We start from the raw sequence: 14303 nt of genomic DNA, 5'->3' as shown, positions 1-14303 counted from the left end.
CACTGACCTTGAAACCATGGCACACGAAATGACAAAGCAGACTTGGGGTCTGAGCTTCAAGGTGCTCACTGCCACCCGGCTACAAAAACGGCCCACCAAGAAGACATCAGCGTGGACCGGAAAGCAGCCCCACAGCGCAATATTCAAACGTCCAGGACACGACCCATAGTTACTCAACATACAGAAAACCGGAAAATGCAACCGATTCCCAGGGCAAGAGACAATCCACAGATGCCAACCCTGACATGACCCAGATGTCAGAGTTATCACAGACCGTAAAGCATCCATTGTAACCAAGCTCCCTGAGGTCAATGTAGGAACTCTTGAAAGAAATGAAAACACAGACATTCTCCACAGAGAAAACTTTTTAAAATAATAAAAGAATCAGAATTTAAGAACAATACAGTGTATCGACAAAATGTTCACCACGCAGGAGAACCGAGAGGGTCAGTGAACCCGAGATACGTTATGGAAATTGCCACCCGGAAGGCAGGGACTGAAGAGAAGGAAGAGTGTCAGGGAGCAGGGGGGCATCAAAAGCCTCGCGGCCGTGCTCCTGCAGGACAGAGACCGCTGCCCAAGAGCATCTGAATAGGTAAGGGCCAAAGTCGCCCCATGTTTTGAGAAACACCAATCTGCAGGCACAGGGAGCCCAGCAAACCCAAACAGAACCCAGTGGAAGAAAACCACGCCCAGACGCTTCTAACCAAACTGCTAAAAACCAAGAGGAAGGAACAGGCCCCGGGGACCCACAGCTGGCGTGAGCAGCCACAGACTTTCCCTGACCACGCTTGAAACGAGAACATGAAGAATTCTGACAGAAGAATCTGGAAATTACAGAAAAGAAACGAAAAGAAAAGAAAAGAAAAGAAAAGAAAAGAAAAGAAAAGAAAAGAAAAAAAAAAAAGAAAGCACTTGCCACGGGAAGACAGGGGAAGTGAGCTGCATTCACACGCTGGCGTGCCGAACAGCAGGCCAGCCAGAGGAGAGAAAGGACAGGAGGGAAGGCGGGTGACAGGTACCACAAGCGTCACACAGTGTGACCGGAGGCCCAGGGAGACAGGACAGAAAACGTGGGACAGAAAACAGTATTACTGCAAGAGATAGGGCGCAAGGAGTTTCCTGTCCCTGTAAACTTCATGAAACCCAGCGTCACAGAAAGGAGACACACACACCAAAGCACGTGCTGCTAACGGCGATGAAGTCGAAAAACAAAGCAAAAACATAAAGCAGCCACGAGGGCCTTGCGGTCAGGACGAGGTGGCAGGGACTCCTCTCCACGAAGCGCAACTGTAAACCTTGGAAATGACTCAAAAGACAAGCACAGGAGAACCCGAAGGCCACACGAGGAGGCAGACTGAGGGGGGGGGGGGGACGCCAGGGCGGGAGGAACAGCACGGCCACGGGGCGTCTCCCGACCTCCCACCCGGCAGGTGACCTGACCCGGCATCTCCCGGCCCTCGGCCTGGCGACGGAAGGCGAGCCGCGCGGGCTCATCCCCGCCCCAGACACCAGGCCGGCCCGGCAGAAGCCGGGGCACGAGCTGGCGGTCTGCAACACCTGCCCCAACAGAGCCCCCCGAGTGCTCTCCCTCCCCACCGGCCTCGAGACACAGCATTCCCCCGACACCGTGCGCGAGGGGACCCCGCCACGACAAGCACCCGGACCGGACCGGGAGACGCCCTCTGTCCTCCAGGGGCACCCGGCAGCCCAGCACCAGAAAGCTCCTTCCACCTCCAAAAAGCAGCACCGGCAGGGCCACGGGAGCCCCACGCCAGCCACGCCGGCAAAGGCACGCTTTGAGCGTCAGACCGGCGGGACCGCGTGCTGCCCCAGACCGGAAGCTGCTGCCGCTGCTGCTGCTGGGGACACTTTCAACAGGACCCGGAATCTCTGACAGAAGAGGCAGAGTGACCGGGGAGCAGCCGGAGGTCACCCGGCACACCCAGAACCAAGAAAATCATGACTTTAAGGAGAAAAGACGATCCACGGACACCAGCACCAAAACGAGCCAGATGCTGGCATTCTCCGACAGACTTTAAAGCCACCGTCGTAAAACTGATTCCTCGAGCAATTACAAATTCTCTGGAAGCAAACAAAAACCAGAAAATCTCAGCAAAGAAAAAGAAGTTCTAAAAAGAACTGAATGTAAAACTGAAAAACAGAGCAACAACTCAAACTCCCTGGATGGGCTTGAGAGGAAAGTGGAGGTGACAGGACGGGATCGGTGAACTCGTGGACGGATCAACACGAGGTGCCCCATCCCAACGACAGATAGAAACCACGCTGAAAGAACCCAAATACAGCCTCAGGGACCCACAGGAGGGGAACACGAGACCGAACAGCGGGATCACTGGAGTCCCAGGGAAGAGGGCAGAAACAGCGGGGCCGAGAGGGCACTGAGAGGACAATGGCCGAAAGCCCCCCAAACGGGGCAAAAGATACAACCCCACAGGTTTCGAGGAACTGAGCGAACCCCTACTAACACGAACCCAAAGAAATGCACAGCAAGACACACTATCCCCAACTTGACGAAGAGCGTTATTGTGAAGCAGCTGGAGGGAAACACTGCGCCCCAAACAGGGGCCACGGGCTCGGGGGACGGCAGGTCTCTCAGAATCACGGGGCCAGAGGGAGGGCGCGTCACTTTCCAGTGCTGCCCGAAAAGAGCCGTCAGCCAGATTCCACAGCTGGGGAGACTTTCCCTAAGGCAGCAAGGAGACCCACAGACCTTCTTAGACAAAGGAAAACTTTAAAAAACTCATCTCTGGCAAACCTTAAAGAGCGGCGGAAGGAGATTCCCCAAATAGAAAAAAATGAGAAGGAAGGAGTCCTGAGAACCAGGGAGCAGGAGTGACAGGTACAGATCATTTGGGCAAATACAATGGTGAGTTTCCTACATTCCATCTGGTGACAAAACTCCCACGCCTGCACACCCTCACAACAATGGTATTTAAAGGTGGGGAGAGCAAAGATGGAAGAAAAGATTTCTACACCTCACCTGAAGGGGCAAAGCAACACTGGAGAGCTGCTGGAAATCATGTGTAAATACTGTCGTACCCAGAGCAACCACTAGGAAAACTACAGACACACCCCAAAACAACACATATAAATCACAACGGGCTCTTAAAAAATAGTCAAGTAATCCACAGGAGGGAAGGAAGGAAGGAAGGAAAAGAAAGAAAAACAGGAACAAGAAATACAGGAAAGACTAAAACATCAGATGTAAGCCTTAACTATGGACAATCACATTAAATATAAATACCCTAAATACACCAAGTAAAAGACAAAGATTGGCAGAATGGCTTTAAAAAAAAAAAAAAAAGGCAGGGGCACCTGGGAGCTCAGCTGGTTGAGCTTCCAACTTGTGATTTCAGTTCAGGTCACGATCTCACGGTTCAGTTGGGCAGTCGGAGCCCCGTGCCAGGCTCTGCACGGACAGTGAGGAGGCTGCCTGGGATTCTCTCCCTCTCTCTCTGCCCCTCCCCTTCTCACATTCTCTCTGTCTCAAAACAAATAAAATATACATACATACATATATGTAAACAACACAGCTATATGCCGTTTACAAGAAACTCGCCTCAGACTCAATGACTTCAATATGCTGAAAACAAAGGGATAAAAAAAAAGGCTATACCAGGAAAACACTGTTAACAAACAGAAAGCAAGAAGAGCTGGGGCACCTGGGTGGCTCAGTTGGTTGGGCGACTAACTTCAGCTCAGGTCACGATCTCACGGTCTGTGGGGTCAAGCCCCATGTCAGACTCTGTGGTGACAGCTCCGAGCCTGGAGCCTGCTTTGGATTCTGCGTGTGTCTCTCTCTCTTCTTTTCCTCCCCCTGCCTTGTGTTCTATCGAAAGTAAATAAACATTAAAAAAAAGTTTTTTAAAAAGGCAGGAAAAATTGTATGAATATACGATAAAGTAGAAAGAAACTTACCGAAGAGAAAGAAAGGTACCTGACGGTAAAAGGGTCAACCCAGCAGGAAGACCTTATAACCCTAAATGCATATCCACCGAAGTACAGAGACACAGACGTGAGGGAAGAAACGGAGCTGAAAAGAGAAATCCCCAGTGTGCAGTGTGGCTGGGGTTTCAACAGCCGTCAGCAACTGACAGAACCGTTAGACAAAAATGAACGAGGACAGAGATCTGAGCAGTACGACCAGCCAAAAGGCCCTCCCTGGTATGTGTGGAAGGCTCCACCGACAGTGCTAGAAAACACATCTCTTCCAACGCCCGTGGAACATCCACCCAAAAAGACCCTACCCTGGGCGAGAACACAAGCTCGAACAAGTTTAAAAGAACAGAAACCCTACAGAGTGTCACCTCGCCACGACGGAACCACGCTAGAAACAGTAACAGAAAAGCGAAACGAGAAAATCTCAACACGTGGAAATTACGCCTACAAAAAATTCGCGGGTCAAGGAGAAGTAGCAAAGGAAATCAAGGACACAGAACTGAAGGAAAATGAAAACACAACACACCAAGCCTTCGTGGGATGCGGCTAAGGCAGCACCAAGGAGAAAATTTACAGCACTACACGCTTACCCTAGAGAAGAAAAAAGCCACCAATAATCTAAGTCCATACCGCAAGAAACTAGAAAAGGAAGAGCAAAACAAACCCAAGGCAAGCAGAAGGGAAAGCAGAAGGGAGGGAGGCAGGTGTGGCTACAAAAGGGCAACAAAACCGAAGAGGTCTTTGTGGGAACGGAACGTTCTACATCTCGGTCATACAAGGTCACTCTCCTGGTTGTAATATTCAATTACAGTTTTGCAAGAAGTTACCGCTGGTGAAACTTTCTTACAAATGCACGTTAACACGATTACCTCAAATAAAAGTGTGGTTTTTTTTTAAGACTCTGGCCAGAGACACGAAAACGCTCAACTGAAAAAAGATACTCAAACGGCCAACGACCGTGTAAAAAAATGTTCGTCATCATTAGTCATCAGGGAAATGCACATCCAGACCACAGCGAGACATCACAACCCGTTCACTCGAGAGGCTAAAATTAAAAAGACTGACGATGCCATGTGCTGGCAAGGATGCAGGTCGCCTGGACTCACACTCGGGCTTCGCTGGCGCAAACAGAAGCGGAAACACCGACCTCGGAAACCAGCGGGGCGGTCACGCACACGCACGTGAGCCAGCAGCTCCACGGTTTCGCCCGAGACAACCGAAACGTATGCTCCCACGGACCCGTCGCGCGCGCTCGCGGCGGCCCCGTTCGTGGCAGCCCCGTTCGTGGCAGACACGCTGGAAGCGATCCGAGGGCCGATCCGAGGGCCGTCCACGAGCGGGGGAGGGAGCAGAGTGCGGGCAGCCAAACGACGACACCGCCGCTCCCGGCACTCAGCGAAAAGGCGCGCTCACGCGGCTGAAGCTCCAAAACACGAGGCGGAGTGAAGGAAGCCGACGGGGAGAACAGACAGCAGCTGATGTTCGGTGGGTGGCGAAGGCAGCTCTAGGAAACCCCCGGGATCCACGGCAACCGCAGATCAGCGAGGCTCTGGGTGGCGGCCGGCCGGAGGGTTCAAGCACACCCTGGAGACGTGAAAACCGTCAACCTTGACCGTGGTCCCGTTCACAGGGGCGCGGAAGTCAGACTACACTCGAAACGCGTGCAGCCGGCTGTACGTAAAGTGCACCTCACCGAAGCTGGTGTTCTCAGAGCTCCAAACTGAAATTCTCACCGCATTCCAACCAAACGACAGGCATTCACCTCCCCTACAGAGACTTCTCCGAAAGGCCCGGGTCTCAAACACCTCACTTTCTGCGAGGGAACACTCTAGACTCCCTCAGGGGAGTTTCCCCCTCCCCTCACCTGTCCTGCCGCGGCACCTGCTCCTCTCCCAGGTGCCCATCTCCTTGGCTCTGAGCACAGGTGGCTGTGCGCATGGCCGTGGCCAGCGCCACCCGAGCCCCGAGAGGCCATCGAGGACCCCAGGGTTCACAGCACGGCACTCGCGGAACAGACGTCGGGTTAATTCCACGTGAGTCTCTAGTGACTACAGGACAGCGGGCGAGGGGCATGTGAGTGACCTGGGCAGCGTAAACAACAGAAAGGGCCAGGCCACGGGGAGGAAAGGAGCCAGAAGGAGAAGCTCGGAGGTGACCCTTCTGCGTGTGACGACGGAGCCGTGAGCGCAGAAAAGCTCCGTGGACGAAGGACTGACTACTCCTGCCTCCTTCCCCTGCGTCAGCCAAGCCGGTCTCGGGAGCTCTGCTCCCCTCACACCTGTCAGCGCACCCCCGCTCCCCTTTCCCCTGCAGACAGGACAGGCAGGGCCTGGGCACCGCGGAGACGCAGCCCCCAGGGGGACGGCGGCGGAGACGAGGCCCCTGGGAGGTGAGGGCGCTGTGAAGGCGGAGCCCTCCCGCGCGGGATAGGTGGCCTTACCAGGAGGCTCCAGAGAGCTCGGTGAGGACGCAGCGAGAAGACAGCCCTCTACACACCGGGAAGCGGCCTCGCTGGACACCAGCCCCGCGGGCAGCAGGATCCGGGACTTGCAGCCTCCAGGGCCGGGGGGGACCCACGCGAAGCAAGCCCTCCGGCGCACGCGACTGTCCCGAACGCACCTCGACGCGACTCTTCCACCTGACGACGGTCCCCACCCACACCCACCCGCTGAGGAACCCCTCCAGGCTCCGTCTCGCATCGCCCCACGCCCCTACACAGAAACCCTCCCAGGCACACGTCACAAAGAAATCCCCAGCAGGCCCGGAGCGCCACCGCCACGCTGCCCAGACGGCCCTCTAAACTAAGCACTACCGTCTCGTCCGCAAATCCTATCAGGACGTCACTCGCTCCGCCGAGCATTTCCTGGCCCGCACAGAACCCGGCCAGCCAGCCACCCCTGCGCTCCTGGAGCGGTCCCACACCTCACCCAGCCTTCAGAGCCTCTGGCCCCACGCCGCCCCCCCCCCCCCCCCACCGCCGCCCGCAGCCCCGGCGCCCGGTCCCCATCCACCCGCCCGCAGCTCCACAGCCGGCCTGCAGAACTTTTTCGGCAGTTCAGCTAGAAAGCGAAAAAGAACGCTGGTACCCCTAACAGCACTAGGGCCACAGAAAAATCAACAGCAAGAGAAATCTATGAGCCGGTAGGAGGCTAAGTGAGATAAAAAACGTACACATTACAGGATTCGTGGAAGAACACGAGCGCGAGTTTAACATGCGGCCACACAACAGTGGCCAGCCACCTTGAGGGTCGCTCAGATTTAAAAGACGAGGGCAGTGCGAGCTTCACGATGGGTGTCAGTTCTCTGATTGACATTCAGACGGTGGCGCCGGGACAGGAGAGAAGGCATGTGCACACGGACGCAGCTTTACAAGTACCAACTCACCCGTGCTCTGGCCGCCACGGCAGAATACAGACGGCATCCCTCTACTTCAGCTGGTACGTGTGTGACGAGTAGCCGAGTGCCGCAGACGTGGCATTAAGCCGGACAACGGTGACCCCTGAGCTCACACACACCAGGCAGTTCTCGGCGCCCCCAAGCAGAGGGAGAGTCACACCAGAAGGCCAAGCGGCGGCCCCCTCGGTATCTAGTCGACCCAGCAGGTGCACCCAGGACGCATCACCTCCGTCTCCGAAGCACCCGACCCTCGCCAAGGACAAAAGACCATCAAAAAGTACACTCGAAGCTCGTAACGCAGCAACGCGGGTGGATCACCAAGTGAAAAGCGACCATCTGCTCACGGATGAGGCCTCCGCACCAAGGCTCACACGGCCCAGGCTCCCCGTTGGCCCAGGGACGAGACCGGCAGCCGCACTCCATTTCTGGTTGTGGGGCCTGGAGAGGGGTCCCGCGCACACGACTCATCTTAACCGAAGGTCACTGCCACAAAGCCGGTGGTGAGCCCGGGAGGTGACAGCAGAGAGACATCGCTCCCAACATCAACGAGGCTCTTCTCGCGGCCCGGGCGGGGAGGCCACGGCGGCTGCACTGCTGACGGCCCTCACGGCTGTGCCGGCCAGAGCGTCCCATGTGACCACCCACCGCACGGCATGCACGCGGGTCAGTTGTCTGATTACTCCCACGCAAGAGTGAGGGGGAAAGAGTGTCAACTCCCTGCCAGCAGCGGGTTCCAGACGGCCCGTAGCCTGTCTCCACCCCAGTGTGCTGCCCACAAAAAAGGAAGGCTGACCGTGGTGGCCCCTACGGCCCTGCCCGGTTCGGGTGGTGGACTGGGGAGCTGTGGTCAGCCTCGGCTCAGCTTCCGGGGCTCCTCGAGGGTAAGTCACCACCACTCGGCTACATAGCAACAGGTCCACAAACAGCAGAATGCCGTCTAGCACTTTCCCTGCTGGTTTTTCCCTCTGAAGGTAACAGAAACTACCACCCTCCCCTCACCCCCGAAACCAAGGCCTAGACGCCCCTAGGTTTCTAAGGTCGTGGGCTGAAATCAACAAGCAGGAGCGCAGCAGGCCCCCCTACTCTGTAGGAGAGGTAGTGCCGTGAGCCACTCCTTCAAACTGCTAACGTGTTACAGCTCTCACCCAGAAAGACAGCGCAAAACATTCCAGCTACACAGGTTCTACACTTTTTTTTTCTTTCAAGTAAAGTCTAGGCCCAGGGTGGGTCTTGAACTCATGACCCCGCCAGGCACCCCAGATTCTACTCTTTCTTGCAGACACTTTTGTGTTCTTTATTAACATTTATTTATTTTTCAGAGACGTAGCACGAGCAAGGGACGGGCAGAGAGAGAAGGAGACACAGAATCCGAAGCAGGCTCCAGGCTCCGAGCCGTCAGCACAGAGCCCGACGCGGGGCTCGAACCCACAAACCGCGAGATCATGACCCAAGCCGAAGTCAGGCGCTTAACTGACTGGGCCCCCCAGGCACCCCTCTTGCAGATCCTTTTAAATGAATAACTTCCAACACGTCCGATATATTATTTCTTAAAAAGAAGAAATAATTAAGCGTCGTCAGTGAAACAACAGTTGCCCCGAAAACGGAGGCGCAAAATTGAAAATTAAAAGTACAAGGTGGCCCACAGTCCTGGCGGCAGCAACCAGAGACGGGAGCCGGAGGAAACCTTCCCGGACCGAAACGTGCCACCACAGGCCTGGCCAAGGAGACTCTCCTGAGCCTCCTCACTTGCTACAAATGGCAGGCACTGGCCCAGAGGATACCCCAGGAGACACCGAGAGAGACTCCCAAAAGGCCAACACAAAGCATGAAGGGCGCCTCCGTGCACCTCACCCTATTAGCCGGCTCGCTTTCGATCCCCACACAAAGGGAAAGCGCCGGTCAGTTTCGTTTCCGTACTTAACGACAACTACACAAGTAAAATACTGAAGCCATTTTCAGCATCATACCCACCCCCAACGCTGATTCACCATTAAAGCTGCTGATTGAAAGAACCATGTCTAATTAGCTGGAAACTAAGCCGGAGACACACAGGGAAACGTCCAAAAGAAGAAACAAAGAATAGGCCCCTGGATTAGGAAAGGAACTTTGCGGGGGGGGGGGGGGTCTCTACTGTCCTATCAAAGTCCCCCCCTCCACCTTTCTGCTGTCCTCAGAGACCAGACTGTGTGCTGGTAACACCGAATCTTCCACCCAGGCTGTGACCTCCACACCAATGACATACGTGAAATCGCTTCAGCTCAGCCAAGGTGAGTCTTCTCGATCATGCGAATTAGGATCTCCCAGATTTGCAAACTTAAAGAGACTCTCAACTGGGAAAAAAACTGCACCTGCTCCCCTTCTGAATCGACGTTCAGAATGGAAAAACGTTCTCCTTCAGGGAAACTGAATGGAAACCAGACCTCCCAAAGTCAGAGTTCGATGAGCACACTGCTGCCACAGGATGGTGACCGATGGGCAACGTACAACCAGTCCTGGATGCTCAGACAGCACCTACTCTCCTTCCCCACGCACTCACGTTCTATAAATACCCACCTTTAACGATTTCAAAACTGTAAGGCCCATTTTAACACGAGTTTTTGAGTCAATTACCTGACGAGCCGACAAGTATTAAGGCGAGAAGTAAAACTAGACCAACCCTGAGAGGCGCACATTCATTGCCAGATAGCTGACCAATCCCACGTGCAGTGCCGAAGTGAAACGCAACAAAAAAACGGAAAGCCAACAGAGAGCGCTTTGTAAAGGTATTCGTGTCCATGGAGCACTCACCACCAGAAACTTGTCATAACCATTCGTAAAATCTTAAAAATACATACAGGACCAGCACCTCGCACATGTGCCCCAGGAGCTGTGCCCAAGAATGCACCGTGTGCCCGAGAGCAAAGGGCCGGACCGGCCAGCGCCTGTGGACGGTGAACGGGCCTCCAGTGAAATAGTACGCAGGGGGGAAAAGCAAGAACCCTGCACGAAGCTGGGAAGAGCCTCCGAACGTCATGGGTAAGAAGGCAGTGTTCTAGAAGGTGCAAGAACCTGTAGGACTCCACGACGTAGCTTAGGGACGGAGGCGGAGGTGGTGAACCGTAACCAACCGCCAACACGAAACAGGAGGCCGCTAAGGACTACGCGCACCTGCTTGTCCTTAACCTGACTGCCCGACACCAAGGGGCCACGCCAGCGTTCCTCTTTGCCTCTTACTGTACAGTTTCCTATGTAACTTGTACCAGTTCCACGCCTCCCCCAAAAGCACCGAAATTCGCGGATGTGGCAGCGGACCGGACCACACAACACACAAACCGAGCAGTCTTCCACGGAGCCATAAACAAAAATCGTCAACCGCAAACTCTAGGAAAGCACTCTCCTTACGCGCTACGAACCAACTTCAAACGGGGCAACGCATGGAATGGCTGGGACTTGCAGGGCGCCTCCCTACGGCCCCGGCCACCATGCCACCTGGCGAGACCCTGTCACAGGGCACCCCTGCTCCACAAGTGTTCAAACCGGGTCCGCCGAACTCCTCCCCAAAGGGCCCTCTCCAGACCAGGGTCACTCTGGAAACAGGCATGTTTGCACCAGAGTAAAGGCCATCTTTGAACAGCCTTCAAATTAAAAGGCAGAAGATTACACAGTATCAGCCCCCAAGTTTGTGCCCAAAACAAAGCACCAGATATTAATAAAGCCACTAGGAGAATCACTTGGTCTGCAAAATTCCAAGGGCTGGAAATAGGAAAGTCTTAATCCACTAAGCATATTAGGGCCTAACGAACTGGATCCAGTACCAAGGTTACCTAGTTCTTCAGAACGGGAATTAACCGAAGGAAGGATGCTCATTAAGCACAATCCGTTCAAAGACCGATTTCTCGTTAGGAAACTCCGCGTCGGATGCTCGGCGCGCATCCAGAGCGGCTGGGCGTCCAGGGTTTACCCCTGCACTCCAGCCCCACCAGGAGTCTAACTCCACGCCGGGCCCCGCGCCCTGCCCCGCACCCACCCCCGGGCAGCTAGGGGAGCGTGCCCACTCCTCGCGGCACCTGCCGATGGACCCCCGCAGACGCCCCCGCACCGCGCGCCGTCGCAGCCCGCTCCGGAGGCGACCGGCACAGCGCCGCGGCCCGGGACCCTGAGCACAAAGGCGGCCCCTGCCCCCAGCCCCCGGTGCGCCCAACCCGCGGCTCGGGCGCCGGGCTCCGACCCCGCCCTCGGCCCCGCCCCGGCCCCCGACCCCGACCCGACCCCGCGGTCCGACCCTCCCCGGGTCCCCGCCCCCGCCCCCGCCCCGGCCCACCTATGCCGTAGGCCTTGGCGCAGATCCACTGCAGGTTGGCGGCGATCTTGGCGCGGGCCGAGTCGTAGCGGTCCAGGGGCACGATGTCCACGGCACCGTCGGGCGCGGCCTCCATCCTCCTCCAGCCCTCCCCGGCCGGGCAGCCGCCCGCGTCCACCATCTGCACACAAAAAGGCCGCTGCAGCGCGGGCGGCGCCCGGCCTCCGCCGCAACAAAGGCGCCGCGCCCCTCGCTGCGCCGGGACCCGCGAGGGGGCCGGGCCCGCGAGCACCGCGGCCCCCGGGAGGCCGCCCCCGCCCCGGCCTCACCTCACAGCCGCCGCCGCCGCCGCCACCGCGGGTGCTGCTGCTGCATGCTGCGGGGCCGCGCCGGGAGGCCAGGGGGCCCGGAGGCCGGGAGGCCCGGAGGCCGGGGAGGCGGCGAGGTGAGGGGCGCGGGCCGGCCGCGGGCCGGGGCGGGGGGCGCGTGCGCGGGCCGGGGGCAGGGGCGGCGGCGGCGGCGGCGGCGGCGGCCGCTGAGGGGGCGGCCAACCGGCGGGAGCGCGCGCAACGCCGAGGCCCTGCGCACGCGCGGTGGGTGCCGCCCTCCGCCCCGCCCCCGGCCCGTCCTAGCCCCTCCCCTTACCGCACGCGCAGTGGGTCAACCTGCGGCCCCGCCTCCGGCCCGCGCTCTTCCCGCTCATTGCCGCACGCGCAGTGGGAGCGGCCCGCCCCCGGCCCCGCGCTCGCCCCGCCCACCGCCGCACGCGCAGAGGGCCAGACTGCGGCTCCGCCCCTCTCGCCGGGCGCCGGGCGCGGGTCGCGCGGAGCGGGCGGGCGCAGGTGGGCAGGCCCGGGCGGGTTCCGCAGCAGCCCTTTGTCTGGGCCGCGCCTCCTCCGTCCCGGCACCCGGCCGTCCGCACCGGAGGCTCCAGCCGCCGTCCGACGGGCCGACTGCCACCCCGGGAGGGCGACCCCCCGGCCCCTGCACAACCCCAGCGTCTCCCCCTCCCGGAGAGAGGCACTGCTGACGGGGCCGCCCTGCCCACCATCGCGGGGACCCAGAGCCTGCAGCGGGGGAAGGGGGGCCTGGTGGGCACCGACCCCGCCCGCGCCTCTGCCGCCCCCTCCCCCCGAGACCTCCAGGCCCAGAGACCCAGGACCCGCGGAGAGCAGGGGCGAGGGCTTCCTGGGTGGGGATCCCGGGGCGGGGAACCGCCGCCCTGAGCCCGAACGTGGAGCCCGCGGTCGTTGCACAAGCACCCAGCGGAGAGCCCCGGTGGCGGTCGCGCCGGGGGCAGGGGCGGCCAAGGACAGACGCGCGGGCGTGGGGGGTGAGGGTAGGCGAGGGCCGGGCAGTCCCGGCACGTGGGCGACAGGGACGCCTACTAGTCCAAAGCCAGACTAGGAGAGGGGCTGGGGACGGGGGGTGCTGACCGGTCAGAATTGGGAGCTCCAACCCCTTCCCCCGGATGGGCAGCCAAAGAGTGACTGTGAACACAGTGGGGAAAGCGTGTGAAAGACCGTCGAGGTCAAGGAAGAGGGGGTGGGCAGGGCACGAAATTCAACAGGGACACCGCCCCCTGATGTGGACCCTGGAGCGGGAGAGAAGGAATGGGGGTCAAGGGTGACTGTTAGGGTCTCGGTATTGATCCTGTATCCTGCAACCTTGATGGACGTGTTATCAATTCCGACAGTTTTTCAGCCTATCCCTAAACCTGATTCCTACACACAAGATGATGACCTCGGTGATCGAAAATAGTCGTACCTCTTACCTTTCAATCCCCGCGTCGTGTATTTCTTCCTCTTACCTAACGGCCTGGCCACAGCCTCCGGTAGAGTCACATCCTAGTCTTGTTTCTGGGCTTAGACAAAAAGCATCCGGTCAGCCACTGCCGAGTGCCCTGTCAAATGTGGCTTTTCTGCGTTAATCAGGTTGGGGAGTTTCCCCTCTATTCCTGTTTTGTTGAGTGTTTTATCACGAAAGGGTGTTAGGTTTTGTCCGGTGCTTTTTTGTGATTATTGAGATGATCCCGTGAGGCCTTTTTATTCATCCCATTGATGTGGTATATTTCATTGATTTGATTTTCGGATACTCAACCAGCCTCACAATTCCTGAGACAAATCCCACCTTGCCGTAATATATAATTTTTTTTTTCAAGTGTGACAAATCAGTTTGGGGTTTGGGTTTTTTTGTTGTCGTCGTCGTTGTTGTTTGTAACTTTACTGAGATATAGTTGACATACAACACTGTGTAAGTTTAAGCTGTACCACGTGACAATTTGGTACATGTGTATACACAGCACACGTACGTATTGTGAAATGATTACCACGGTCAGGTTAGTTGACGCCCATACCCCACCTGGTTACCGTGTGTGTGTGTGTGTTGAGAACATTTAACATTTACTCTCTTAGCAACCTTCAAGGGTACAGTTAAGTATTGAATGGCCAGAATGCTATACATTACATCCCCAAAACTTACTCCTCTTAAAACTGTAAGTTGGTAACGATTTTGACCAAAATCTTCGGATTTCCCCCACCCCCCAGCCCCTGCCAACCACAGATCTACTCTCTGTTTCTATACGAGTTTGGTTTCCGGATTCCACATGTCAGTGAGGTCATACAGTGTTTGTCTCTCTCTGATTTATTTCACTTAGCATAATGCGCTG

The 14303-nt window shown here is 57.2% G+C and overlaps 1 protein-coding gene across 3 annotated transcripts in view; it reads right to left on the bottom strand.

Annotated features, from left to right (window-relative positions):
- The window catches only part of CAMSAP1 (calmodulin regulated spectrin associated protein 1), a 55537-nt gene extending 43461 nt beyond the window's left edge, over positions 1-12076 (bottom strand). For all 3 annotated transcript variants that reach the window (XR_006195788.1, XM_042912498.1, XM_042912499.1), the window contains exons 1-2: positions 11965-12076; positions 11657-11816 (exon numbers count right to left, since the gene is read on the bottom strand). Coding sequence is in view for 2 of the 3 variants with exons in the window: in XM_042912498.1 (XP_042768432.1) it covers positions 11657-11816 (160 nt within the window). In the remaining variant the exon portion in view is untranslated. The remainder of the gene's footprint in view (positions 1-11656; positions 11817-11964) is intronic.
- Between the last annotated feature and the right edge of the window lie 2227 nt (positions 12077-14303).

The sequence above is a fragment of the Panthera leo genome, chromosome D4, assembly GCF_018350215.1.
Source record: "Panthera leo isolate Ple1 chromosome D4, P.leo_Ple1_pat1.1, whole genome shotgun sequence".
Taxonomy (NCBI): Eukaryota; Metazoa; Chordata; class Mammalia; order Carnivora; family Felidae; genus Panthera; species Panthera leo.
The sequence above is the reverse complement of the archived record's forward strand: the minus strand, read 5'-3'. Positions and strand labels throughout refer to the sequence as shown.